This window comes from Humulus lupulus, chromosome 8, assembly GCF_963169125.1.
Source record: "Humulus lupulus chromosome 8, drHumLupu1.1, whole genome shotgun sequence".
NCBI classification, from domain to species: Eukaryota; Viridiplantae; Streptophyta; class Magnoliopsida; order Rosales; family Cannabaceae; genus Humulus; species Humulus lupulus.
The window spans coordinates 77,879,779-77,905,650 of record NC_084800.1 but is presented as its reverse complement, the minus strand read 5'-3'; the positions used below and the strand labels follow the sequence as shown (position 1 = coordinate 77,905,650).

Genomic DNA, 25,872 nt, shown 5'->3' with positions numbered 1-25,872 from the left:
ATTTGTGATTCAACTTGATGTACTCAACACATGAGATCAAGAGAATAGGCCTGAGATTTGTTTTGTATCTTTTTTAGGGAGAGATGGAAAGTATCGTTCTTTTCTTAGAGTGAATAAATTCAGTACTTAGTTATTTTCTGATAAGTCTAACATAAATAGAAAATATTTAAATTTTAAAAAATAAATATGTAACCAATAAAAATTTATCTTTTAATTAATTAATTATCTTATTAATGAAAATATCAAAACTAACTTTTTGAATTTTTCATTCATTAATTAATTAATAAATAAAAGTGAAAAATACATCCCTGATTTCTATAGCTGCACGCCACACACAGTCTGTGTGTGTCATGCAGTACCCTATAAAATAAGGATATTTATTTTCTCAACTATTATTTAATTATTTATTCAAACTATCTTATCAGATAAAAACGAATAACCTATTATCATTTTAACTAATTATCACATATAATTAATTATTTGAATAAATATTAATCTTTTAAATTCAAATCCAATTTGAACTTATCAAATTATTATCTCCCACTCAAATAAAGATATTTAATTTATTCTACTAATTAATTAAATATTGATTTCAAAAATTTGATATTTATTTTATAATTTCAAAAATTATAAAATAATTAATTATTAATTAATTTTAATAATTACAACTATTTTGGAATTAATTAATTAATCACTATTATTACATAATTACATATTTGGCTCGAAGAAAAAATTTCTTCTTAAATATGTCTTATTACCATTTTACCATTTATATAAACTCTTGTCTTGAATAGTGTTGATAGAGCCGTTGTGGGGACCTATGGACCTATAATTCGAAGCTCCAATAAATTTGTGATTATTAATTAAATTCTTTAATTAAATAATCTTAATTTATTAATCTCATGATTACTTCACTATAAATATGAGACTGAACTCTTGTAATTATAGACATTTCATTTACTGAGTACTTTATAACAATAAAACGTCCATTGATATAACCATTACATACATATTAACCCTCTAATAATGGTTCATAATTAACCGGGAATAAAATTATTGTTTTACCCTTTTAATTATATCGTGTTTCCTTAAGTACAACTTTACTAGTGAATGTTAATTCATAACTAAATTACGAATTTGAGCTCAATAACCTTTCGGTCTTAAAAGTCAACCCTTAAGAGAACCATTATTCAATCTCTTACGAGAAAGTATAGACTTCCTATCTGTATACTATGTCCCCAGCCATTTATATTAATGAGTTCCCAAAACAAAAGTTTCTAGCCTAATCATTCTGACAAACTCTAACGAGTGAATCAAAGAACTCATATAACATAAACATGAGTTCATAGTAACTTCAGGATTAAGATCTATTTGTATATGATCATCAGTTGATATATTTAATTAATACTTCGAAACAGTATTTAACTAAGTATTAATAAACATATATGGTCAAGTTCTTTATATTCTCTAATATATAAAGCACATCCACTAAAGTGTCCTACTACACTAGTAATCCGAATCTATATCACATGTATTCATAATACTAGTGGACCGTACTTGCAGTAATTAATCTAAAGATTCCATAACTTTATTTTACTGCGAACTATTCATGTTCATTCATCTCAAACACAATCCTCTCGTACCAATATGTGGTTGAGATCACGTATATGAACTTATGAATTTTTGTGATATTTACTTAATATTATCACATAATAATATAGTCCATAAAATATATGCATAACGGATTCAATTTATTTATTTATTTCTTAAAACAATGTCTACTACATATGCTTTCAGGGCACAATTCCCAACACTATTAACATCCTTCCTCATTGATGGATGCCTTCTATATGGTACGACAACCTATGTGGCATTAAAAACGTTTGCTCGGTTCTCTAATATGATGGAGCAAGTAGTAAATTTAGGAACATATTCCCGTGGCTTGGGCTGCTCGGTAGACTTGGGCTTCTTATTGTCATTCTGGTTACCGCTACTTCCAGCCTTATTACTGCGCTTGCCATTCTTAGCCCCATTCTTTCCTCACTCTACAGGGTTGGGGGTATTCCCAGCATTTGTTTTCCCCTGCTTGGTAGCCGCCTGAGTTGGATTATCCACATTCTACCCAGCCTCCTCAAGTTTGATGAATTTATCTGCCTGATCAAGGAACTCCTGGGTGGTACGTCCAAACATCCTTTTCAAACTGCTCCATAACAAACTCTTTCCTTAACTCTTGAATTTATGGCAATTAATTTACCATCGTCACTAAGGGATCACTCTGGTGGCTTCCCGCATAAAACGTTGAATGTAATCCTTCAAAGGTTCATTATCTCTTTGTTTTATGTCTACCAGGTCATTCGGCTCGGAGGGAAGGGGCATTGCTGAGGAGAATTGAGAATATAATGTGTGTACAAATTCATCCCATGATGTAATCGACCTAGGCTGTAGCGTGAAAAACCATTGTTGGGCGATTTTTGATAGGGTGGTGAGGAAGATCCTGTACCTGGCATCATCCCGAACTCCCTGTAAATCGGCTTGTAGTTCAAAGTTGTGAACATGAGATACTGGGTCCTCCAACCCAGTGTACATTTTCCATGTTGGCATTTTGAATTTAACAGGTATGGGCAGCTGATTAATACGATCTGAAAATGGGGAACCTATCTGCCTTTCCATTTCAATATCTGTTAACTTGGGGGCTGTTAAGTCCCTTACCATTTAGGTTAACAGATCCAGCTGGGCTTGGATGTTAGGGTTTGCAGCTGCCCGGGGCTGTGCTGCATTGCATACCTCATCCATTCTCGGGTCCTGAATAGGCTCAGGTGGAGCTATGTTGTTCGAATCTTGATTTTCCCTGCTGCGATTAAGAGCATCTCGAAGGTCTTCACCTCCCATGGGGCCATTCGATTGAAAATGGAGTTTGGTCGAGGTTTGCCCCTGACATTTTGGTTGTCTGCTCGACCTGGTACTGGAGGTACTCCCTGAAACCCTTCACATATGCGCTACTAACTTCCGGGTCATCTCTTTGGGACCTTGGTCGGTATTCTTGATGCTGTCTGTACCGACCAGGTTGCTGCTGGTAGTTTTGGGGTTGACCACTCCTGTTCGGTGCTGGAGCTCGAAGGTCACCATCCCATCCTACAGCACCAGGATTCCAGTCACGACCACTGCCCTAAGATCTTGGCCGAAAATTTCCGGCTTGGTCTTGCCACATGCCACGCCTTGGCAAGACCTGCTCATCCACCGGTAAAGGTCGCCTATTGTTGTTGGCTTGAGTGCCCTGACTAGATCTATGACTCCTGGTCGAAACCTGGTTCTCATTCTGAGGTTGAGCCTCTGGCCCATGCTTGACAACTTCACCAAAGCCAAAAAAGGGATGGCGTTGCTGGTTTTGGGCAGTAATTCCAGCTGTAGTTCCCATACCTTGGGTTTGCTGCTGTTGCATATAGTTGCGGATGGATTCAACCACTTCTCGAGTTCGGCGCTCCATGTCCTCCTGACGTGCCTGCACCTCCCTGTTAGGGTTTTATGCCCTAATTAAAACCCAATTTCTTTGTAATCTCATTTATCATCAATAAATGAATAAAAATCATTTTTTGACTTAGTCAACCACTTTGATCACATGTTTTATTTTTAGGATTATTTGTTTAATATAAACTTCTATTAAATCTTGAGCATATAGTTAATCGTATTTATAGTGACGTAATCACAGTGGAATATAAATATGATTATATGTTCAAAAATAATTTAATCCTAAGATTAGTCAGTGCATATGATTTACACTGACTTGCCAATCTACGATATGTTCTACTTACACATTACAATGTTATGTTCTTTCCAGAACATTAGCAAAGTAGATAAGATCAGATAAATTTGTTACATCAGACAAGACCGATATTGACAGTTGATAGGATAAGTAAACATACCGTTATTATCTATTCTAGTCATATCATATAGTTGACTATAGGTCAATTCAGTCTCAATTTTGAGTGGTTAGTATTCTAACTGGTTATATTATTTGAGTTATTTGACTTGTTCGTTACCAGCTTACCCTATAGACTAGCCCATACTTACATCTTGGGAACTCGGTAGTATAATTGAGTGGGAGTGTTAATCATAGATATGAACTTCTATAGCTTCTGATGAAGAAGTGAAACGATGGTTTCCTTTTAGTTTGGTTCAATGTGTTAAATGATATAGATTTAATTTCAGTAATTAATATTAGTTTACTGAAATATCATTTAGAAGGAACTAAGTGTTTTAAAGATAAAATACAATGAGGGGTAAAACAGTATTTTAGTCTCATCTCATTGTAGACCGTCTATAGAGGATTGAGTGACAATTATGGTTGTAACAATGGATAATTGATAGCGTATCTATATTTATTATAGAGCGTTCTATGAATTCAAGAGTGCAATTCCGAGTCTTTAGTGGAGTCACGATGAATTAATAAGTTAGTAAATTTATTAATTAGATTTATGATAACTTATTGGAGCTTGATTTCATAGGCCCATGGTCCCCACTGTACCTTGAATAAAATCATCTAGATAGTCTCAATTAATTGATTTAATTATCAATTAGAATTATGAAAGCTGACGAGGTCAATTTTGGATAGTTTCACAGGGTTATGTAATTTTGAGAAGAAAAGAGAAATAATGACAGATTTATTAATTAAGATAAATTGGTATCTAAATTAATAAATAAGTTTAAATCAATGTTCAAATTATAAATAACCAATTTGATAAAGGATTTAAATAATTATTTAATTAATTAAATCAATATAAAATAATACAAGCCTTGATTTTAAGTCCAATGAGCTTATAATCAAATGGGAAATTTCACGGGCCTAAAGCCCATGATAATTTCGTCCTAGGGCTGTTAATTGGCTATTATTTTATTAATTTTTTGATTAAATTAAATGACCTAATTGAGTCTATAAAAGGAGTAACAAGTTTTTGATAGGTTTTAGATTCTCTCTAAATATAAGTCATTTTCTAAGCCTTATTGTTCTTCTCTCTTCTTCTCTCTGTATCTATCTCATGTGTTGAGAATTGCCCACTCTAGTCTAGGTGATTCCAATGATACTTTGGAAGGCTGTGAAGAAAATTGAAGATCGGTTCAGTTTCTTGGTAATACTCTGTGGCAGAAAGGATACAAGGTTAGAGAAACTGAATGAATGTTTCATTTATTTCGTTGTGTATAATGCAAGTATTCTTATAATTATTTCTCTTTGAATTCAATTTTAGAAACATAGTCTAGGTTATCTCATATTATTTTGTTTAATATTAGATCTACATGAAAATAAATAAAGATCCTAAATAAGTTTCCCAACACTACCAAGCATGTCGATCCATCCATTCTTAAAAATTTCTCATTTGTTTTTCGAAAGTTTCATTAAGGGCCTCCTACGCAGTGGCCGTCCCTGGTTCACGGAGGCAAGCTGATCTTACATCTGCCCAACGACTTCCCTTATCTGATCAATTTCAGGGTCAATTCCTTCAACATCTATGTGGGGCTTATACCGTCCAGGACCTCCAGCTCTGGGTCCTGGCTGGTCGGTACCCCGCGCAGCAGCTCCACCATGGGTGATTCCATCAGAGGCAGCAGCTCCGCGTCCTGGTGTGGTGGGCCTAGCGGTTTGTCCCCCAACACCAGATGGATTTCTTGGCGACAAGTCACTCGCTGCCCATTGAAATTGCTCATTGATGGGACTTGGTGAGAGACTTCAACCTCGGGCTCTGGAGGCTCTTGGCTTGACCTTCTGGTTGAGACTACCATCCTTGCAGCAATAGAATCTGAATGTGATTGTCTTAGATTCTCAATGAAAGCACCAGAATGTTGACTGATTTTTTAGCCAACTGACACGAAGTCAAATAATTAATTAGAAGAGCTTTCAATTAAACAATCAATACACCATAAATGAGCTAAGAACCTGGCAATAATGAGCAATAAATAATAGAGAATACCATGATTTATAGAGGTTTGACCTCAAAGATTGGTAATGACCTACTTCCTTTTAGATTTGTATTAATCTTGAAGGTTTACACAAGATCACAAGGGATTACAAGTAAATTTCTACGTGTAAAAGACAATACAAAATGACAGAATCATTGCTAAGTACCAAGCCAAGCTGCTCGATATGTTCCTAGTGCTAGTCAGTAGGCTATTTTTTTGAACCCCCTCCGCTGTGGTGGAGAGTTTGTATTTATACTGTCCCTTTTCTCCAAGGGTTGCACCTGAGCATGACAGATGGAGAAATATCCATTTTTTCTCGCAAGTAGTTGCTTTCATATTCTTTAGGAGCCTTGACCAAGTTTTTAGGGCTGTTAGGCGCTCTTTGTGGGTGGTTGGGCGATTCCTGCGGACTATTGACGGTGAGTGTAACTGCTTTCATCCGAGCGGGTTTATCTGTCTGTCATACCGACCAACCACTCTCCTGGAAAATGTACCGAGCAGTAACTGTTATTCATTTATCAAGTGTACTCCGACCAGCTGGGCCTCTAGTGATAGTATGTCGAGCAGTAACTTGTCGTATACCCTGCAGGTATACACTGACCAACTTGCTAGGGGGTCTTCCCAGTCTGCTCCACATGTTCAAGTTTAGTGCCACGTCAAATATGCCAATTTTTGGAATAACAACCATGCTTTGAGGTTGCTCACTTCGACCAACATTGCACTGTTCTAGTGTCACTCACTTCGGCCCATGTTGCCATGCACTAGGGTTGTTCACTTCGGCCTACATCACTTAATCAGGGGTTGCCAGCTATCTCGGGGGTCGCGTCTTGCATGATGACAGGGTCGCCATCCTCGACATACTCCCTCGTCAGCTTGGGCACCTCACTACTTACCTGGGTCGTTTACTTTGGTTTCCCTCTCTCACAAGTTCCAAGGTCGCATCATTGAGGCCTCGTCATGTGCACCCTCACCACATACACTGGACTTGTGCAACCAAATGACGCCAACGAACTTCATTATCCTATTTAGTGGGTGCAAAACCTGCAACATTTTCACAACTTTAAAGAATTAGTCAGGTCGGGAAACAACTTTCTTTCACTGATTTCTTCAGTCTTTTACATTATAAATATCACAATGTATTTCACGATAAATAAAAAGTCAAATGTTAAGAGTCAGCCCTTATTGCCAAAGGGAAATTTTACCCTTTATGCATCATAATATATTTAATTTTTTTTAAATGACAACATAAAAATTCTCCCCATATTATGCCCCCTCTTATATTTTGGACACAAATACCCTCCTCCCCTCCTCACTCAAATTTAACACTTCACTCTCTCTATCTCTTTCTCTCATCCCTCACCATTTTTTCACAGCTCGGAGGTGGAACGGATTGGAAGTTTCTTGGCGTTTTTAAGAGAAAAAATCATGGGTAAGTATCATTTCATTAATTTACTTATGAATATGAAATGCCATAGTTAGATATTAGATTTGAACTGTTCCGCAGTTGAGTTTGTATTTTTTTCTGCAACTTCTGAACTGTTCTTCGGATCGGATCTGAGATTTCCAAAATCGATAGTACATCGATGCTCCATCGATTCCCCATCGATTCCATGTCGATGCTAATGCGAACATCTAAATTAGATGATATTTTCCATGTAATATCGATGGTGTATCGATGTTGCATTGATGTCATATATGTTGATTTGGTTCAGCGTCGATATGGCATCGATGTGGCATCGATATTACATCGAAATTGAATCGCATACATAGGGCAACCATCAGCATCGATGCCACATCGATTCTACATCGATTCCATATCGATACTGAGGCAAATTTCGACGTTAGTATCGATGTAATATCGATGGTGTATCGAAATGCCATCGATGCCATATATGACATCGATGGCATTTCGATACACCATCGATATTATATCGATACTGAGGCAAATATATAATTTCGATGTTGGTATCGATGGTGGTATCGATGTTGAATCGATGCCATATATGTTTATTTGGTTCAGCGTCGGTAAGGCATCGATGTGGCATCGAAATGGTATCGCATCGAAATGGCAACCATCAGCATCGATGATGCATCGAAATGTCATCGATGTGGCATCGATTTTGAACTACAATATAGATTTTCATAGGCATCGATTTACCATCGATTCTTCATAGATTACACTTTATTTTTATAATTTTCTTATGTTTTTTTTTTGTAAATTTGCAGGTTCCAGAGTTAATATAATTGTTTCTTACAACGGTGTTTGGGAACAGAAGAAAAATGGAATTTCAAAGCTGGTTCGAACACTATAATACATGTACCAATTGATGTTGGTTACATAGAATTATTGGAGAAGTTGTATTCAAAGTTGAAAGTGGATAGGTCATTGTTTGACTTAAAGTTGGAAGTGTCGTTTACATGCAATGATTTTAGTGTAGATCCCATTGACATCACAGATGATGAAGGAGTTAGTGCTCTTATTCTTGAAAATTCAAAGTCCTTAAAACATCGGGTTCCTTTATGCGTTAGTTCGATTGCAAAGAACATTGCTCTTATTGATCCATCTCCTAGAGCGAGTGTTAATATGGAAAATCATAATCAATCATGCACGGCTATTCCACAAACAGCTACTGGGCCAAGTGTATGCATGGGAGGTCCTAGTCATAATGAAACTTTTTTTCCCCCAACAAATCTCCCGCATGATGATGGGTATGAGTATGAGCCTTATGTCAATGACGATCCAGTTGCCCTTTTTGGTGATGATGATGAAAGAGTTGAGGGGTGCAGTAGTTCTGATGATAACTCAGAGGATCAGTTGTCGATGCTACATGTGGTTCAAGTAGATAATTTAAATGTACGACCATTGCCAAGTCGTCAGGAAAGCCAAGGACGGAGGACTGCTGGATCAGAGAGCAGTCGTCTAACTACACAAGATGATGGAAATAGATGGAGTTCTCCAGCGTATACTGCTGAAGATATCCCATGCCCCTCTTATGTTATCCCCACGTTATCTGGGGTGAGTTGTGGAGTAATAGAAGTTGGGAAAGTTTTTGAGAACAAGTTAGAGTTGAAGACGAAGGCACACTTGTATGCAATGAAGCAGAACTTCGAGTTTGTAGTGAAGAAGTCAGGTACTGAAGTTTGGTATATCACTTGCAAGGATCCTGATTGTGGGTGGAGATTGAGGGGGAAGAGAATTCCTAAATCTGATATGTTCGAGATAACTCGTTTCACCAACAAACACACTTGCTCACTTGACCTCCGACATAAAGGCCATCGCCAAGCTGCACCTTGGGTTATTGGTCATTGCATAAAGAAAAAATATCAGACTGGATCGAATGCGTACATGGCAAACAACATAAGAGAGGACATTAAGAATGATTATGGCATTGAGTTGTCATATGGAAAAGCTTGGAGATGCCGAGAGAAGGCTCTTTCTTATGTCAGAGGGACACTGGAAGCATCCTACCAGAAGTTACCATCGTACCTGTTCATGCTTCAACAGAAAAATCCCGGGACGTTGACAGATTTTGTCACTGAGGAAGATCGATTCAAATATTGCTTTTTCTCACTCGGAGTTAGTAGAAGAGGGTTTCGTACATGTCGTCCTGTGTTATGTGTGGACGGTACCTTTTTAAAGACAAAATATGGTGGGCAGATGTTATGTGCAGTCGCACTGGATGCAAATAACCATCTATATCCAGTTGCATTTGGTATTGTGGATAGTGAGAATCATGATTCTTGGAAGTATTTCATGTCAAAGCTAAAAGAAGCGATTGGGGAAGTCGAGGACCTGGCGTTTGTATCTGACAGGCATGCAAGTATTACACATGCCTTGGAAACTATTTTCCCCGATGCCTATCACGGTGCTTGCTACCACCACATTAGTATGAATGTGGTTGCTAAATTCAAGACTGATCATTGTCATGTGTTGATGTATAATGCGGCATATGCTTTTAGGAAATTCGAGTTCCACGCTAACTTCGAAAAAATAAAATCAAAAGACCCAGCCATTGCTCAATACCTAGAAGGAATGGGTTTTGATAAGTGGTCCCGTGCTTACTTTCCTGGAAATAGGTATGTCATTGTCAATTGTATTTTAATTTTTGAAATCTTCTAAATGTATGTTACTATTAAATTTTAGTTTTCCTGGATACTAGGTATAATATAATGACAAGCAATTACGCTGAAAGTTTCAACAATAAGACCCGGGATGCTAGGAGCTTTCCGATAACTACATTCGTCGAATTTATTCGCTTCACACTATAGTCCTGGTTCTGTAATAGGAGAGAAACTAGCGAGAAGACAACTACCACTCTTGCACCGACCTATGAGAAAAATTTGGTGGATATGGCTGAGAAAGCTCGATTCTTGATTCCTTATGCAATAGGGAGGCATGAGTTCCATGTGTTAGATGGTGAGCTAAATGGTGAAGTCGACCTCCTGAATAAGACATGCACATGCGGCGTGTTTCAGATTATTGGTATTCCATGTGCTCATGCACTATCTGGATCCTTTAAGCGAGGGGTGAACTTTTATTCGTTGTGTTCAGATTACTATAAAATTGAGACATGGAGGTCCTCTTACACAGAATCTATATATCCTACTGGTAACGAGGAAGAGTGGATTATTCCACATGACATTATGACAATAACAGTGAGAACACCTGCGCAGAAAAACCCGGTTGGTCGTCCAAAGAAGAAACAAGGTAGGCCTAAGACGAAACGCCATCCTTCCAATGGAGATAAATTGGTTGTTCCATGCAAGTGCAGCACTTGTGGAGGTCTAGGCCATAATAGGGCAACTTGTAAAGTTCGTGTTTGAAATTTATGGCATCAATGTTAAACTTTTTATTTGGGTACTAATGGTCTTTGTTACTCTTTTTATTTGTGTATTGATGGACTTTGTTACTCTTTTTATTTGTGTATTAATGGACTTTGTTACTCTTTATATTTGTGTATTAATGGACTTTGTTAATCGAAACGACATTTTTTATATACAATACTAAGGAGAAATATACTATTGTGTGTCATCGAAATCAAAATAAATGTTCTAACATCAAGGGTACACATTCTCATAAAAAATGTCGATGCATAATTTATCCCTGAAGTACTGAATGTTGTCCTCGATGGCATATGATAAGGAAATGTCTCCAAGAATGAACTCCAAGTGTTTGATGGCGAATACACCGCAATCTCCGCTGAAACCAAGAAATCTTTATTGTGAGTGTATTGAAAATTAAAGGAGAACATTATTGAAAATCTGAATTTAGTACGTCTACCTGGTTCTAGACTGTGGGACAATATCAGTGGACATGCGCCGCCAATCAAAGTTTGGAACGGTGATCTTCGGTCTAGCTATTTTTAACTTGGGGTGTCCTTTAAACATACCAGAAGCGTTGAGTAAAGATGGAAGCATCCTAGTCCAAGGCTCCATCAACTCAGACAACTTATTATGGCTAAAGTTAGAATGATCTGAGTCAAATACAGTGATCATCCAATCAGCGAAATTTATTTCGCAAAGGACCCAGTGCCGATTTTCCATGCACCAGTGGAAGTAGACCTCGTTGCAATCACCCCAAGGCTTCTTGTACTTTTTGGCATCTCCTTTCAGGAAATCAAGAATGTCCGAGTCCCATTGGTAAGTCCTGCCATTTTTCTTGAATTCCTCGTATCTGGCAGTAATATATTGTGCAAATGATGAATCAAGTACGGTGGCTTTCACGGGGTACGTCTTCGACAACTCAAAAAGACGTCTCCGTATAAGATAATTCGCAGCGTCGAGATGCTGCAAATAAATAGAGTAACGTTAAGGAAGAGTGGATTGTTAAAATGAGATAAATGTTCTAACAAACATAAGAGACTTACAGTTTCTGCCAACCATTCTTTTGCCACCTTCAACTTCAAGAACCAAACAGGGGTCCCATCACAACATTCCAACTTCCTCGGTCTGCTGTTATCAATCTCACCGAGTACCCATCGGTTAAAAGTTGTCAACATATCTTGATCCAACACCTTTAAAGGAAGGATCGTAACTGGGTCCTTGAACTTTGGTTTCTTGGCTGCTGGAGTATAGTCCTCGTACCTTACTGGTCTCTGTCTAGTACGCTTACTTGTAAAGGAGCAATTAGTATCTAATCTTTTTAAAACAAAAAAAAACTCATGGATTAGTCGTACCTAAGACCGTCTGCACTGGCTGAGAAGGTGTGGCTTCTCCAACATAAGGCTCGTAACATGAGGGGAGAATGTCGTACTCTACATCATCTGTTGGAGTGGGTGCATGAGTATGTGCAAGAGTAGGTGCAGGAGTAGGTATACTACCTAGTGTTGCCAGCTTCTCTAATATGACTTCTTGATTTTTAAGGACGATACCTAGAGTGGCCTTAACATCGTCCACTGCACATCATAGTCTGGCTATCTCACCCAACACCTCCTCATAAGCCCCAGGAGCAGGAGCAGGAGCAGAAGTAGGTTATGTACTAGTATCTGGAGCAGACTCTGTCGGGGCATCCTCCACAAATATGCCAGCCTCAACGGCTATCTCAGCCACCGCAACAGCCTCTGCCTCAGGATCGTAAGGTCTTCCATCCTCTGGTGCAGGCTGGATCATATTCTGCAACATCACATACCTAGGAGCATCCCCCTCTGTCCTCTGATATACGGCATCAAAGAAGTCTCGCTCATTTGGTCGAGGCCTTAGGATAGAAATGCATGACAACTGTAATGGAAACACAACAATCAAATTAGAAATGACATAAGTTGATTAGTATAATTCAAAATTTCTTGAATTATTTAAATGTTTTATAACTTACATGTCTCCTCGCAAGTACATCCTTCAAATGCAAATGCTTCGGCTGGCCTATGCTCTCCCACTGTAGCATCCTAGGGAACTTGAATCCACAGGGCTTGGCGTGTTCCTTCTGTAAATCAAGAATCGTCTCGTATGCCCAATATTGCAAGGCTGGTGGATACCCCTTGCAAGTGTACTTTGCCTCCACCTTAAAACCCTTAGAAGACTCCGCCTCAATGATCTTCTTCGCCTTCTTACCTGGTATTGTACCACCAATCGCTTTCATATCTCTATTGAATTGTTTCACAGTTGTATCGAATGAAAGGATCCCCATGGATACTTCTCAAAATAATCTAAATCCTCGACCATCGACAATGAATCTCGCCAAATAGCATTGTCGTTCTCAGCGCCCAATAATATCCCCTCCACAAAGTAAACCAAACCGAGCTTGTACAAATCATCAGGTACATCGCACATACTAATAGCTCGTTCCAAGATACTGAACCGAATGTCTTTTTCGGGTTCCACACTGAAATATGTATCAACTAGGCGGGAGGAAGTAATGTGAGGTTCAATGTCAACGGCAAGTGGTGGACAGGAGCAGCTCAGGCCGGTGATAATGGCGAACTCGTGCACCCCAAACTTACATAAGTTTGGGCCCATCAAGAAGTGCACCTCATCGCCACGCGGAGACTTGACCTTCCGCAAAAGTAGTGTGTGAACCAATGCCCCAGAGAACGAAAAGGGAGGGGCTGTGAAGAATGGTCCAAAAACAGACTCATTCACCCTCCCCAACAATCCATGCTCCTCAAATCTTTTCTTCAATTTTGTTAACCTCCCGGAACCCCTATAGGTCATACGACCGACATAATGATCCTCCATAGGAATCTCAAGTGGTGGGATACGTTTGGGTGGCATCTGCAAAATATCAAAAAAAAAAAGAAAAAAGAATTAGTTGAATTTATAAAAAATACTCAATCTTTTGTTCAGCATCGAAATGGGCTCGATGTACCATCGAAATAGCATCGATGGAGCATGGAATCGATGCCATATATGTTCAGCATCAATATGGCATCGATGTGGCATCGATAAACCATCGTTTGCCATCGATTATGCATCAGTATCGACATGGCATCGATGTAGCATCGATGTAGAATCGATGTAGCATCGATGGCCTTTTGATGGTACATCGATGCAGCCTTTCGAGTCCACATCGATGCTCCATCGATGCCATGTCGATGCTGATGCGAACATCCAATTGAGATGTTATTTTCGATGGTGTATCGATGTCAAATCGATGCCATATATGTTCAGCATCGATATGGACTCGATGTGGCATCGATGTGGCATCGATTATACTTCAGTATCGATTATGCATCGATTATGAAAGAATCGACATGGCATCGATATACCATCGATGGAGAATCGATGGAGCATCGATTACTCACTGTATGTCATCGATGGTGCATCGATGGAGAATCGATGGAGAATCGATGTGGAATCGAAAGAACATCGACCCACAAATTTTTTGCAGAATTTGCAGAATGCACATAGAATCAAACCCATTTTAAGCTACATTTTTTGCAAAATAAAGATTAACAATCAAACCCATTTCATCGATTTATACATTACGATTCAATTTTTTTTTAAAAAAAAGACATGAAAACCGAATGTCTTACCTTACCGTGGCCGGAGATGGAGAAGACGGTGGCGACGGCGACTGTGGGGAGAGAGAGAGCTTTGCCTGAGATGGTGAGAATGTGACCCGAGAGAAAATAATGAGATAGAAATGAGAGAGTTTGGCTGGGAAGAGGGAAGAATTTGGTTTGGCTGGGGAGAGGAAAGAGTTCGGTTTGGCTGGGAAGAGAGAAGGTGAGGGGTCTTGATATGGGTATTTTTGTCCAAAATTTTAAAATGGTATATATATGAGAGATTATTTTATGGTGGCATTTAAAAAAAATTAAGTATGTTGGTGGCATTTTAAAATGGCATATATATATATGAGAGATTACACATATTGTCTAAAATTTCCCTTGCCAAACACATAGACGACAGAAAGTTGTGAAGTAATACTTAAATATTAAACTGGAATGTGTTTTAATCATATAAAGTTGTGAAGTAATATTTGTGAGAACACTTTTGTCTATTTTTTTTGTTTTGACTTATTCTTCGTTAATTGACAATTACAAAATAAAAAGAAATATTACTCTTACAACAGCACGGAACACTGAGGATAGGATAGTAAATTCACAAGCACGGTATAAAATATGCAGAACTCCACCTGTCCATTGTCACGCAAAATCACAATTCTTCTTCCCCCTTTCTTCTCTCTACATGGTCTTCTCATATTCTCAGAGCTATTTCGACTGTGAAATCCTTCTTCCTGCATTGTGATGGGTTTGAAGGGAGTCGCCCAGAAGGGCAAGGGGGTCGCCGATAAGGGCAAGGCCGTCGCCGATAAAGCTTCTCCAGCCGGAAAACGGAAGCGCAGCGATGATGGGAAGAGGTCCGGTCGCAGTCGTCAGAGGAATAGCCCGGGAGTGTTAAGGTTTTTTGAAGATGACGCTGACGTGGCCGATGATAGCGATTCCAGCGATATCAGTGACTACTTCAGAGGTGAGAGCAGAAACCCCTTGTGTCTTGAGATTTTGATTTTTTTTGGTTTTGTTTTGTTTTTTTTTTATCTTTTAATTTTTAAAGGATTTGAGGTTGATTTTGATATTTCGAAGATTGAAATGGTCAGACCCTACTTTCGTCGCATTTCATTGTGTTTTCTGATCGTACAGGTGACTTTTTGCATGAAACTGTAGGGTTTTGTTTCCGTTACATTTGCTTGTTTAGACTATTAGTGAAGCTTTACTGGATGATTGAAACATTTTAATGTTAGATAGGGAGTGTTTGCTCGTGAATGGTGTCCGTTGGGTTCTGTAGACAATGTGGGTGTGTTCCCCTGGATTGTTTGAAATGTAGAAATTTTTTACAATCATTTCTGAGATACTATTGGAAAAGATTTGAACCCTTGAAACAGTTTTAATTTATGAGCAATATATTAGTATTTTATTAGTTTATCCTGAGGATTCTGGACTGTGATTAATATGTTACCTTGGGAAGATCAGCGTGACTGTATGAGCTGATTGTATCTCACAAGTGAAACTATGTTAAGGCTGATGTTAAAATTTAAACCAATGGTTGCAGATTTTATGGAAGAAGACTTTGGATTGGGAGAAAATGATAACAATGAAGCAGGAAAATCCTCCAGTATTCCATTTATTCCTAAAGAAGAGGAGATGGATGAAGAGGAATTTGGTAGAATGATGGGAGATGGATACAACGATAGCTCTCAATTTGCTTCCTATGCTGAAGATGGTCATGAGAACAAGAGATCGACTGACAGAAGTTCGCGTATGTCTTCCGATGATGAACCAATTATCTGGAAAGTCAAATGTGCGGTACGATTTTGGCTCGTTGGATCGTAGTTTTGTTATAAATTATATTCACCCCGCCTCTCTCTCTCTCTCTCCCTCTCTCTCTTTTATTTTAACTATCACTTTTCTTGTAGGTTGGACGCGAGAGGGTTTTATCTTTCTGTTTGATGCAGAAGTATGTTGACTTGAAATCATTAGGCAAAAAGTTGGAGATAATATCTGCATTTGCTCTTGATCACGTCAAAGGATTTTTGTTTATAGAATCTGACAAGCAAAGTAATGTTAATGAGGTACTCTTGTTCTCTCGTTTTTGGTCTGTTAGAGAAGGCTGATAGTTTTTTATTTTGGTTAAGGTGGCTGCTATTTTCAGCTGACTTGTGCTTGCCCTCCCCTGTCTTGGTTTTAATTCCAGGCATGTTATGGGCTACCTGGTGTGTATGCAACTCGAGTAATGCCAGTTCCTAGGAATGAAGTTTCTCGTCTGGTCTCTATTAAGCCTCCACGCAATGAGATTTCGGTGGGCATGTGGGCCCGTGTAAAGAATGGGAAATATAAGGGCGATCTGGCTCAGGTATGATGGATTTTTAGCAGTCATTATAACTGATTGTGATACCTTTATTTTTATTATTATTATAATTTTTGTAAAAGGGATTTTAATATTTGCAGGTTGTCCATGTGAGCAAACCACCTAAAAGAGTAGTGGTGAAGCTGATACCAAGAATTGATCTACAAGCGATGGCTGAAAAATATGTACTCCAATTGTCTAAAAAATTTCTCCCTTTTCTTGTGTGTGTGTGGTGTTTTGTTTTTATTTTAATTCTGTTGTATATGTGTGTGTTGTTGTCTCTTGGAAGAAATTTTCGTCTTTGGAGTTTCTGTTTTATACTCTAGCTACCATCTGTTTCTGTAGTTAGGAGAACCAGGTTGGTGGAACCTTTGAGTAGATGTCGAAAGTAATTTTATAATATTTATTAGGCTAGTGAGATTAAGCCCAGTTCCAGTGTTAAAACTTATATGGGTTCCCCATATAGTAATATAGATTTTTTCTGTTAATGTAAAATGTCCTTTTCTTCTTACGAGAACCTGCTTCTTTTGCTTGTCCAATGGGGAGTTATGATTTCTTAGCCTATTCACTGGGGCCTCTTGTTGTGCAAGAAAATTAATTTTTTTTGTCCGTGTGTATCTGTTGCTTGCATTTCTCAGTTTTGATAATAAAGATAATGTACTTTGTATTTAGTTATTAGCTTCAAGAGTTAGGAAAATAAACAGAGCTAATGTACTAGTTACTTGTGATTCATATTATAATGTTCCTTCTCAGAGCTACTACAACTGATTTAAGATTCAGTTGAATTATGTTTCTTTGGCTGTACTTTAACAATTATTTATATTTATCCAAGCTTTTAATTTGGCTGATTATCATTTCTATTACGGGTTATCAATGGTCCCATTCAAGCAACTTTATAAAATCTGACTGAGAAAGTTCATCGAGTTTGTGAGCATAATGTATAGGTCAGGGGTGATATTGGGATTGAAATGGTGCGTAGATGGAAAGGAATAACAATTTAAGTGCCCTAACCCCTATTTCCTAGGATATTTGCTTACCCTTACCAAATCTGATATCTGCTTGAAGTGTCATATGATTTGATGTCATTACACTGGTCACTGGGGATAGTGTAATATGGCATCTTAACATAGTATAAGACCATGTGTATATATGTTTTCAGAATGTGCAAATTGGTAGTTTTATGATTGGAAGATATAGGTTATGCCCATTGTTAGCTAATGAGAATGAATCCTTTTTTTTGTGCTATTGTTAATTGGAATGCTCACAATTCTTTTTTAAGTCGTTATTTCAAGTTTTAATTTTTTGTATTACTTGCATTATAGGGTGGAGGAGCTACTGCCAAGAAAATATCCAATCCAGCACCGCGATTAATCAATTCAAGTGAACTTGAGTAATTTGTTCAATCTCTTCTTCTGTATTTTTATTTTTCTCTGTTTCATTTGCAGTTTAGTTTCTGAAATAATTTTTATTTATAATATCTGTTTAGAGAGTTCCGACCTCTTATTCAAACCAAGAAGGATCGCGATACTGGGAAGATTGTTCAAGTTCTTGATGGTATGATGATCAAGGATGGATATTTATACAAAAAAGTAGCCATAGATTCCATAAGTTGCTCTGGTGTTGAGCCATCAGAAGAGGAGCAGATGAAGTTTAGCACTTCTGAGAACAATGAATCTGATAATTCAGAGTGGCTTTCACAGCTCTATGGGGAACAGAAGAAAAAGCGTTCCATTAGAAAGGATGCATTGCACGACAAAGGAGTGAGCTCAGGGTCAGTTGCAGGTGGTAAAGGGGAGAGCTCAGGGTCAGTTACAGGTGGTAAAGGAGAGAGCTCAGGGTCAATTGCAGGTGGTAAAGGAGAGAGCTCAGGGTCCATGGCAGGTGGAAAAGGAGAGTGCTCAGAGTCAACTGCCATGAATAGTTTTGAAGTGCATGATCTTGTGTGTGTTGGGTGAGTAGTATATATTAGCTTGTTGAAGAGAAATCTTCCAGTTATGAACTATTCATGTTCATCCAACCTTTTAAAATTTAATATTGTTAAAGTTTATTTTTTTATTGATGTTGGTGTTAGCTTTCTTAGTTTTGCTATTATATATGACGTTGCAGCCGCAGAGACTTTGGGGTTATCATAGGCGTAGAGAAAGACTATAGTTACAAGGTACATAGTTTAGTTAATACCTTCATATTCCTTTATTGTGGTGACTGATATTCTGTTCAACACTTTAGATATTGAAAGAGGGTAAAGAAGGACCTTCGGTGGTAACTGTTCAACAAAGTGAGTTACAGAACGAGCCATCGGACATGAAATTTACTGCCTTAGATCACCGCTTGAAGACCATTAGTGTTAGTGATACCGTCAAGGTTATAGAAGGGCCATTGGAGGTTTGACATCTATTTAAGATCATGCCATCTAAATGTAGTTGACCTGGGAAATATGCTTGCTAAGAGTCTGAGGCTGGAGGATTTTACCACTGTTTCTTTTACTTTTGCAGGGCAAGCAGGGAATTGTTAAGAAAATTTATAGGGGGATTGTCTTCATGTATGATGAGAATGAAACAGAAAATTGTGGTTATTTCTGCTGCAAATCTCGTATTTGTGAGAGAGTTAAGCTCTCTCCTAGCCCTTTCAATGAAAAGGTTGGAAGTCCTTTTTATCATGTCTACTTTATTATTTGCAATTTAGTGTGCGCATTGTGATAATATTCTTCCTGATTCAGGGTGGAGAATCTAGTTTCCCATGTTTTGATGATTTCCCAGCATCCCCTAAATCCCCTCTATCACCTAAAAAGCCATGGCAATCAAGGGACGACAACCGTAATTGTATGTGTGCTCCTGGTTGATGTTGTAACCATAAGTTCTCAAGTCATAGCTACTGGCTTGCAAGACTTTTGCTTTATCACTGATTGGTTATCTTGAATGCAGTTAATCAGGCTGATAAGGATGGTATGTTCAATATTGGTCAAACTTTGAGAATCCGCATTGGTCCATTAAAGGGGTATCTTTGCCGTGTCATTGCAATACGTCGTTCTGACGTCACAGTCAAGCTTGACTCTAAGCAGAAAATTCTTACAGGTTTGTCAAAGCTAATTTATTATTGATATTTGTATCCAGTTGTCACTAATTAGTTTTTCCAGTATTTTTGTTGTTAGTTTGTTATATTCTTTAGTTATATGATAACTTTTCAGAATGTTATATTTTGCAGTTAAAAGTGAGCATCTTTCTGAGGTTCGTGGGAGTAGCTCTGTTGTGTCAAGGTAATTTTCATAATCAATAGCTGTTTATTCAAAACTGATTATCATTCTTAACATGCACTTACTGTTCTGATGTGCATATGTCTCTTTTATAGCGAGGGTCCAGAATCTAGTTTTCTCAAACCTTTTGACCTGTTTGGAGGCGAAGGATTGTCTACAGGTGAGAGTCTGTTTCCTTTTCTACTGTCTTTCTTTGTTTGTATAGTTAATAACTTCATATTGATGCTAATGCTTTTTTTTCCTTCAATTATTTATTTCTGTTTTGATCCTTGATGGAGTTTGACTTGAAGAAATTTGATGTATTTTGTTTCCTTTGAAGACTGGGCGGATGGTGCAGGAGCATCAGGAGCAGGTGATGGGTGGACTTCTGGTGCAGTGTCTAGTGAAAGGTTTGGTCCTATTTGTCCATCCTGAAACAGTTTATTCGAATTTTTTCGTGAGGTAGTGATTGACGACGAGTCATCTTAATTTGGTGAACTTTGGTGGTTTTGGAAAATCTGAGATTTTTTTGGTTTTAATCATGTTTTAAGTCTCATAAGTATGGTAACATTTAGTTTTTGAACAGGCATATACTTTTGGGAGAGTTGTGCTGAATGTTTAGAAACAGATGTATTATTTTGAAAAAGGAGAGAATATTTAATGTAAAAGAATCTCAATTATCTGTGGTTCTATATGATCATACAGAAGTGGGGGTTCACTGTGTAGCTGCATGGTTTTATAATTTCTTCAAGGCTATTTATTAATTGCTGTCACTCTGTCACTATAGTTTTGCTTTCTCAATGTTGATTTGCCGATAATTTAATTTGATGTATTATACGTAATAGAAAGAGTGAATATGAAAACAGAAAATCTGATGTTACCCTTGCCATTAAATTGTTTATTGTTGGCCATTGTAGCTTTGCCTTTCGTTGTTCTTGTGCTTTTCTAATGTGCTACTCTGTCTAAAAAAATGTTGCCGATTCTTGTAGGAGCTCTTGGCCTAATTTATCTACACCGGGCTCTTCGGTTTGTTCTTAACTTGTTCTGCTGTTTCAGCCTCTTTGTGGATGTGTTGCATGTTGGGACATTTGCTGATAACCTTTTTAACATTGCAGATGCAGTGGGAATCTGGCGGTGCAAATCATGCTGGTGCTGAAAATGATGTTAATAAAGGTATCAAGTGAAACATTTACTTAAAACCAATCCTAGTGAGTTATGGCAAGTTTTGTAACAGCATACAACTTTACAGATGTGGAAGATGCTTGGGGGAGCAAAGTGACTCCAAAGACAAATGATCCTTGGGGTGCTCAGGCAGCTGACAAAGATGATGCTGGTTGGGGAAGAAAAAGCACTGAGAAAGCTACTGGAGGAAGTGGGGGAGTTGACGGTAATGCATCTAATATATGGAATAAAGACTCTTCTGAAAATACCGGATGTAGTTGGGGACAAGATAAATCAAAAGTTGGAATTTTAGGTGATTCCTCAAATGATGCTTCAGCTTCCTGGGAGAAGAACATTAATGTGCATGACAACCAGGATTGTGGGAAAGCAGTGGAAGAACCCTGGGATAAAGGAAAGAATATTGCTGACAATTCAGCTGGCAGTTGGGGTGCTGCAACTACTAAAAAGAATGAATTAGATTCTTGGGGCAAAAGTAAAAGTGTAGCTGAAGGAGGATCATGGGAAAAGAAAAATGATTGTGCTGGGGAGGATGGCTTGAGCAAAACAGATTCCACGTGGAGCCAACAGAAATCTTGGGACACAGGGAAAGACAAAGTCAGCAATGATTCATCTGCTTGGGGTAAGAAGACTTCTTTTCCAGATAAGAACAACAGTGGAAATTTTGGTTCCAGTGACAATGATGGCAGTCGAGATTTAAGTTGGGGTAAGAAAGGTGCTTGGAACTCTGAATCTGATTCTTTGGGTGGAAACCAAGATGCTGGTTGGGGAAAGAAAAGTGGTTGGAATACTGCTGCTAGCGATACTGATGGCAAACAGGATTCTAATTGGGGTAAAAAAGGTGATTGTAGTGCTGGACTTGGTGGCTCAGAGGGGAACCGAGATTCTAATTTGGGAAAGAAAAGTGATTGGAACTCTGGATCTGGTGACTCAAGGGGTAACGTGGATTCTGGTTTGGGCAGCAAAAGCAGCTGGCACTCTAAATCTTGTGATGTTGATGGGAGTAGGGACTCTAACTGGGGAAAGAAAAGTGATTGGAACTCTGGATCTAGTGGTACTTGTGGAAACAAAGAGTCTGGTTGGGGAACAAAAAGCAATTTGAATTCAGAATCTGGTGGCACCAGTGAAAATCAAGATTCTGTGTGGGGCAAGAAAAGTAATTGGAACTCAGAATCTGATGGTGCAAGTGGAAATCAGGATTCTGGTGGTGCCAATGGAAATCAAGATTCTGCTTGGGGCAAGAAAAGTAATTGGAACTCAGAGTCTGGTGGCACTGATGGAAATCAAGATTCTGGTTGGGGTAAGAAGAGTAATTGGAACTCAGATTCTGGTGGCGCTAGTGGAAATCAGGATTCTGGCTGGGGCAAGAAGAGTAATTGGAACTCAGATTCTGGTGGTGCTAGCGGAAATCAAGAATCTGCTTGGGGCAAGAAAAGTAATCAGAATTCTGAATCTGGTAATGGGAATTCTAACTGGGGCAGTGGGGATAATCAGACTGAGGAATTTAATAGTAAGCCAAGTGGTGGAAATTGGAGAGGAGGGTTTGGAGGTCGAGGCGGGGATAGAGGAGGCTACAGGGGTAGAGGAGGCTATGGTGGTAGAGGTGGAGACAGAGGAGGCTTTGGTGGTAGAGGTGGAGATAGGGGAGGCTTCGGTGGTAGAGGTAGATCAGACCGCGGAGGCTTTGGTGGGAGAGGTGGATCAGATAGAGGAGGCTTTGGAGGCAGGGGCCGTGGAAGGAGGGATCAAAATGGTGGTTGGAACAGTAGAGATTCTGGTGGGAATGATTCTTCGTGGAACAAAGGGTCGGAAAGTTCTGCTGAGGGAGGTAAAAACAGTGATGGTGCTGGGGCTTGGAACCAAGGAAGTGATTATAAAAATAAGTGGCAGGATGGAACTTCAGGTAGCGCTGAAACTGGAAATGTATCTTGTGCTTGGAACCAGTCAGTGGAGGGAAAAGATGGTGGTAGTTGGGACAAAGGAACCAGCTCCAGCACTGGAGGCGGTGGAAGTTGGGGCGATAATGGGAAACCTTCTGGTGCTTTTGGAGGAGCACAGTGGTCAAGCTCAAGTAATACTAATCAAGAGGGTGGCTGGAAAGGATCACAAGCTGGTGGTTGGAACAAAGGAAGCAACCTGAGTACTGAAGCTGGTGGAAATTGGGGGAGTGAGGGGAAATCATCTGCTGCTTCTTCAGCGGGTGGCTGGAAAGGATCAAGTTCAGAAGCTGGCAACTGGAACAAGGGAACTGGCTCAAGTACTGGAGGTGATGGAGATTGGAGAAATGATGGAAAAACATCTGTTGCTGCTTCTGGAGGAGGGGCGCAGTGCCCAGCCACAACTACTTCCAATAAGGAGGGTGGCTGGAATGGATCAATTTCACAAGATGGCAGTTGGAACAAAGGAAACAATCTGAGTTCTGGAAGTTGGGGGAAGAAAGAGAATCCAGCTGGTGCTTCTGAGGGGACAGAGAGGACAAGCTCAGCTATTACCAATCAAAAGGGTGGCTGGGAAGGACAAAATTCACAAGCTGGCAGTTGGGGTAATAATGTGAAACCATCAGGTGGTTCTGGGGAAGGCCAGTGGTCAAGCTCAAATACATCCAATCAGGGTGGTGTCTTTAAAGTGCCCAGTTCAACTGCACAAGCTGGCAGTTGGAACAATCAGGGATCATACTCAAATGCTGCCAGAGGAGGTTGGAATACTCAATCAAGTGCTGCGGATGCAAAAGACAAAACTGATGCAAGTGAATCAACTGACGCATGGGGTAAGCCATCATCAAAATCTTGGGGGAGTGGAGGCAACGGTGGCGGCGGCTTTAAAGTACCCAGTTCAACTGCACAAGCTGGCAGTTGGAACAATCAGGGATCAGACTCAAATGCTGCCAGAGGAGGTTGGAATACTCAACCAAGTGCTGCAGATGCAAAAGTCAAAACTGATGCAAGTGGATCAACTGACGCATGGGGTAAGCCACCATCAAAATCTTGGGGAAGTGGAGGCAACAGTGGTGGTGGCTTTAAAGTACCCAGTTCAACTGCACAAGCTGGCAGTTGGAACAATCAGGGATCAGACTCAAATGCTGCCAGAGGAGGTTGGAGTACTCAACCAAGTGCTGCAGATGCAAAAGTCAAAACTGATGCAAGTGGATCAACTGACGCGTGGGGTAAGCCACCATCAAAATCTTGGGGGAGTGGAGGCAACAGTGGTGGTGGCTTTAAAGTGCCCAGTTCAACTGCACAAGCTGGCAGTTGGAACAATCAGGGATCAGACTCAAATGCTGCCAAAGGAGGTTGGAATTCTCAACCAAGCGCTGCAGAATCAAAAGACAGAGCTGATACAAGTGGATCAACTGATGCATGGGGTAAGCCGCCATCAAAATCTTGGGGGAGTGGAGGTGGCGGCTTTAAAGAACCCAGTTCAACTGCACAAGCTGGCAGTTGGAACAATCAGGGATCAGACTCAAATGCCGCCAGAGGAGGTTGGAATACTCAACCAAGTGCTGCAGATGCAAAAGACGGAACTGATACAAGTGGATCAACTGATGCATGGGGCAAGCCACCATCGAAATCTTGGGGCAGTGGAGGCAGCAGTGGTGGGAAAGGAGGATGGTAATCAACTCTCCAAACACTACTGTGGGTTACTTTTGATTTGTTATGACTGTAGATAATGCTTTTTCTTTAGTTTAGGAAGGACCTAGAACCTCATTTTTTGATCTGGGAACTATGTTATTCCTGACACAGAATGTTCTTATGGCTTTTGAAAAGCCCAGTGCTAGGCAATGAGGTTAATGACCTTTTATTTTGAGCATAACAGACTGACTGAAGGAAAATCTTTGGGTTGTGTGAAGATCGCTATGCATTTTGTTGTCTTGTACAGTACAGTCCAGGAATCTGAATTATCCATGCATGGTATTCTATTAAGTTAATTGATTATGCTGTGCGTATGGTATCTCTTTGTTTTCATTTATTCAAAAAAAGCTCCTGGTTTGATCTTCATTCAAGAGCACTGAAATTGAACCAAGTCTCAGGTTCTTCAAATTTGGTCACAGTAAAGACTTCTCACCAATAAATCCATCATTGGGTTGGGGTATGTATTGAATAATACATCCATATATTGGTGTAGATTTGTGGAAGTTGCAAAAGTTTTATTTCACTATAGAAAGCAACAATTGCACTGGCTTCAAAGCCAGTTCATTCACCACCCTTGAGATTGTGGAAAAGTTTTGCTTTTTAGGGAAATTAACAAATTGCAAGGAGGGTAATTATATTAATTTCTTTCGTTTGAAATAAAATATTGTTGAATTATAAAGCCACGTAACCTTATTATTCCACTTATTATAACCTCTAAATTAAACATAGTAAATTGTACGATTAACCTACTACTTATAGATAGATTAGCATAATATAATAATGCGGTACGAATTTAACCTACTACTGCCAACTAAATTTATAATTTTTTGGTTTTAAAACTAATCATTATAACATAATCTTTTGTTATTTGTCTACTTTTTCATTTTCTGTACAAAGCTGAGAGCAACATAATGTTTACATAAATTCCGTCCCTTCTTTTGTCTTTTGTTTGTTTACATAATGTTTTCTTAGGACAGATCGCCAATTGTGGTGAAAAATTGCCCAACTTTCTAATGAAACTAATAAATAAATAATTTCTATCCCAAAATAAGAAAAATTAAAATTATTGGTTGTATTTGGTAAAATTTTTTAAATATAAAAATGAAA

At 39.0% G+C, this 25,872-nt stretch overlaps 4 protein-coding genes across 4 annotated transcripts; 2 read left to right on the top strand and 2 right to left on the bottom strand.

Annotated features, from left to right (window-relative positions):
- The first annotated feature begins 9,442 nt into the window (after window positions 1–9,442).
- On the top strand, window positions 9,443–10,773 carry LOC133795671 (uncharacterized). Its single transcript, XM_062233127.1, has 2 exons — window positions 9,443–10,026; window positions 10,236–10,773. Exons 1-2 carry the CDS (start codon window positions 9,443–9,445, stop codon window positions 10,771–10,773), a joined length of 1,122 nt encoding a protein of 373 aa, XP_062089111.1.
- Window positions 10,774–10,918: 145 nt separating this feature from the next.
- LOC133793902 (uncharacterized) lies at window positions 10,919–11,623 on the bottom strand. The gene is made up of 2 exons (XM_062231141.1): window positions 11,231–11,623; window positions 10,919–11,149 (listed from the first exon to the last, which is right to left on the bottom strand). The coding sequence occupies exons 1-2, from the start codon at window positions 11,491–11,493 to the stop codon at window positions 11,008–11,010; spliced, it is 405 nt and encodes a 134-aa protein (XP_062087125.1). The 5' UTR covers window positions 11,494–11,623; the 3' UTR covers window positions 10,919–11,007.
- A 485-nt stretch (window positions 11,624–12,108) lies between these two features.
- On the bottom strand, window positions 12,109–13,079 carry LOC133795670 (uncharacterized). The gene is made up of 3 exons (XM_062233125.1): window positions 12,761–13,079; window positions 12,429–12,666; window positions 12,109–12,344 (listed from the first exon to the last, which is right to left on the bottom strand). Exons 1-3 carry the CDS (start codon window positions 13,070–13,072, stop codon window positions 12,109–12,111), a joined length of 786 nt encoding a protein of 261 aa, XP_062089109.1. The 5' UTR covers window positions 13,073–13,079.
- Window positions 13,080–15,019: 1,940 nt separating this feature from the next.
- On the top strand, window positions 15,020–25,075 carry LOC133797891 (protein RNA-directed DNA methylation 3). Its single transcript, XM_062235988.1, has 18 exons — window positions 15,020–15,354; window positions 15,934–16,187; window positions 16,298–16,453; window positions 16,576–16,734; window positions 16,830–16,913; window positions 18,051–18,118; window positions 18,215–18,679; window positions 18,835–18,886; window positions 18,955–19,110; window positions 19,221–19,364; window positions 19,445–19,547; window positions 19,650–19,799; window positions 19,930–19,981; window positions 20,074–20,138; window positions 20,298–20,367; window positions 20,947–20,983; window positions 21,073–21,130; window positions 21,207–25,075. The coding sequence occupies exons 1-18, from the start codon at window positions 15,132–15,134 to the stop codon at window positions 24,746–24,748; spliced, it is 5,838 nt and encodes a 1,945-aa protein (XP_062091972.1). The 5' UTR covers window positions 15,020–15,131; the 3' UTR covers window positions 24,749–25,075.
- Window positions 25,076–25,872: the final 797 nt, after the last annotated feature.

Coding starts and splice junctions, on each gene's coding strand:
- LOC133795671 (XM_062233127.1), top strand. CDS start 9,443: ATGCTTCAACAGAAAAATCCCGGGACGTTGACAGATTTTGTCACTGAG. Junction 10,027..10,235: donor GCTTACTTTCCTGGAAATAG/GTATGTCATTGT, acceptor GTTCTGTAATAG/GAGAGAAACTAGCGAGAAGA.
- LOC133797891 (XM_062235988.1), top strand. CDS start 15,132: ATGGGTTTGAAGGGAGTCGCCCAGAAGGGCAAGGGGGTCGCCGATAAG. Junction 16,454..16,575: donor AGCAAAGTAATGTTAATGAG/GTACTCTTGTTC, acceptor TTTTAATTCCAG/GCATGTTATGGGCTACCTGG. Junction 16,914..18,050: donor AAGCGATGGCTGAAAAATAT/GTACTCCAATTG, acceptor CTTGCATTATAG/GGTGGAGGAGCTACTGCCAA.
- LOC133795670 (XM_062233125.1), bottom strand. CDS start 13,072: ATGGGGATCCTTTCATTCGATACAACTGTGAAACAATTCAATAGAGAT. Junction 12,667..12,760: donor ATGTACTTGCGAGGAGACAT/GTAAGTTATAAA, acceptor TTTCCATTACAG/TTGTCATGCATTTCTATCCT. Junction 12,345..12,428: donor AGAGTCTGCTCCAGATACTA/GTACATAACCTA, acceptor TATGATGTGCAG/TGGACGATGTTAAGGCCACT.
- LOC133793902 (XM_062231141.1), bottom strand. CDS start 11,493: ATGGAAAATCGGCACTGGGTCCTTTGCGAAATAAATTTCGCTGATTGG. Junction 11,150..11,230: donor GTCCCACAGTCTAGAACCAG/GTAGACGTACTA, acceptor TCTTGGTTTCAG/CGGAGATTGCGGTGTATTCG.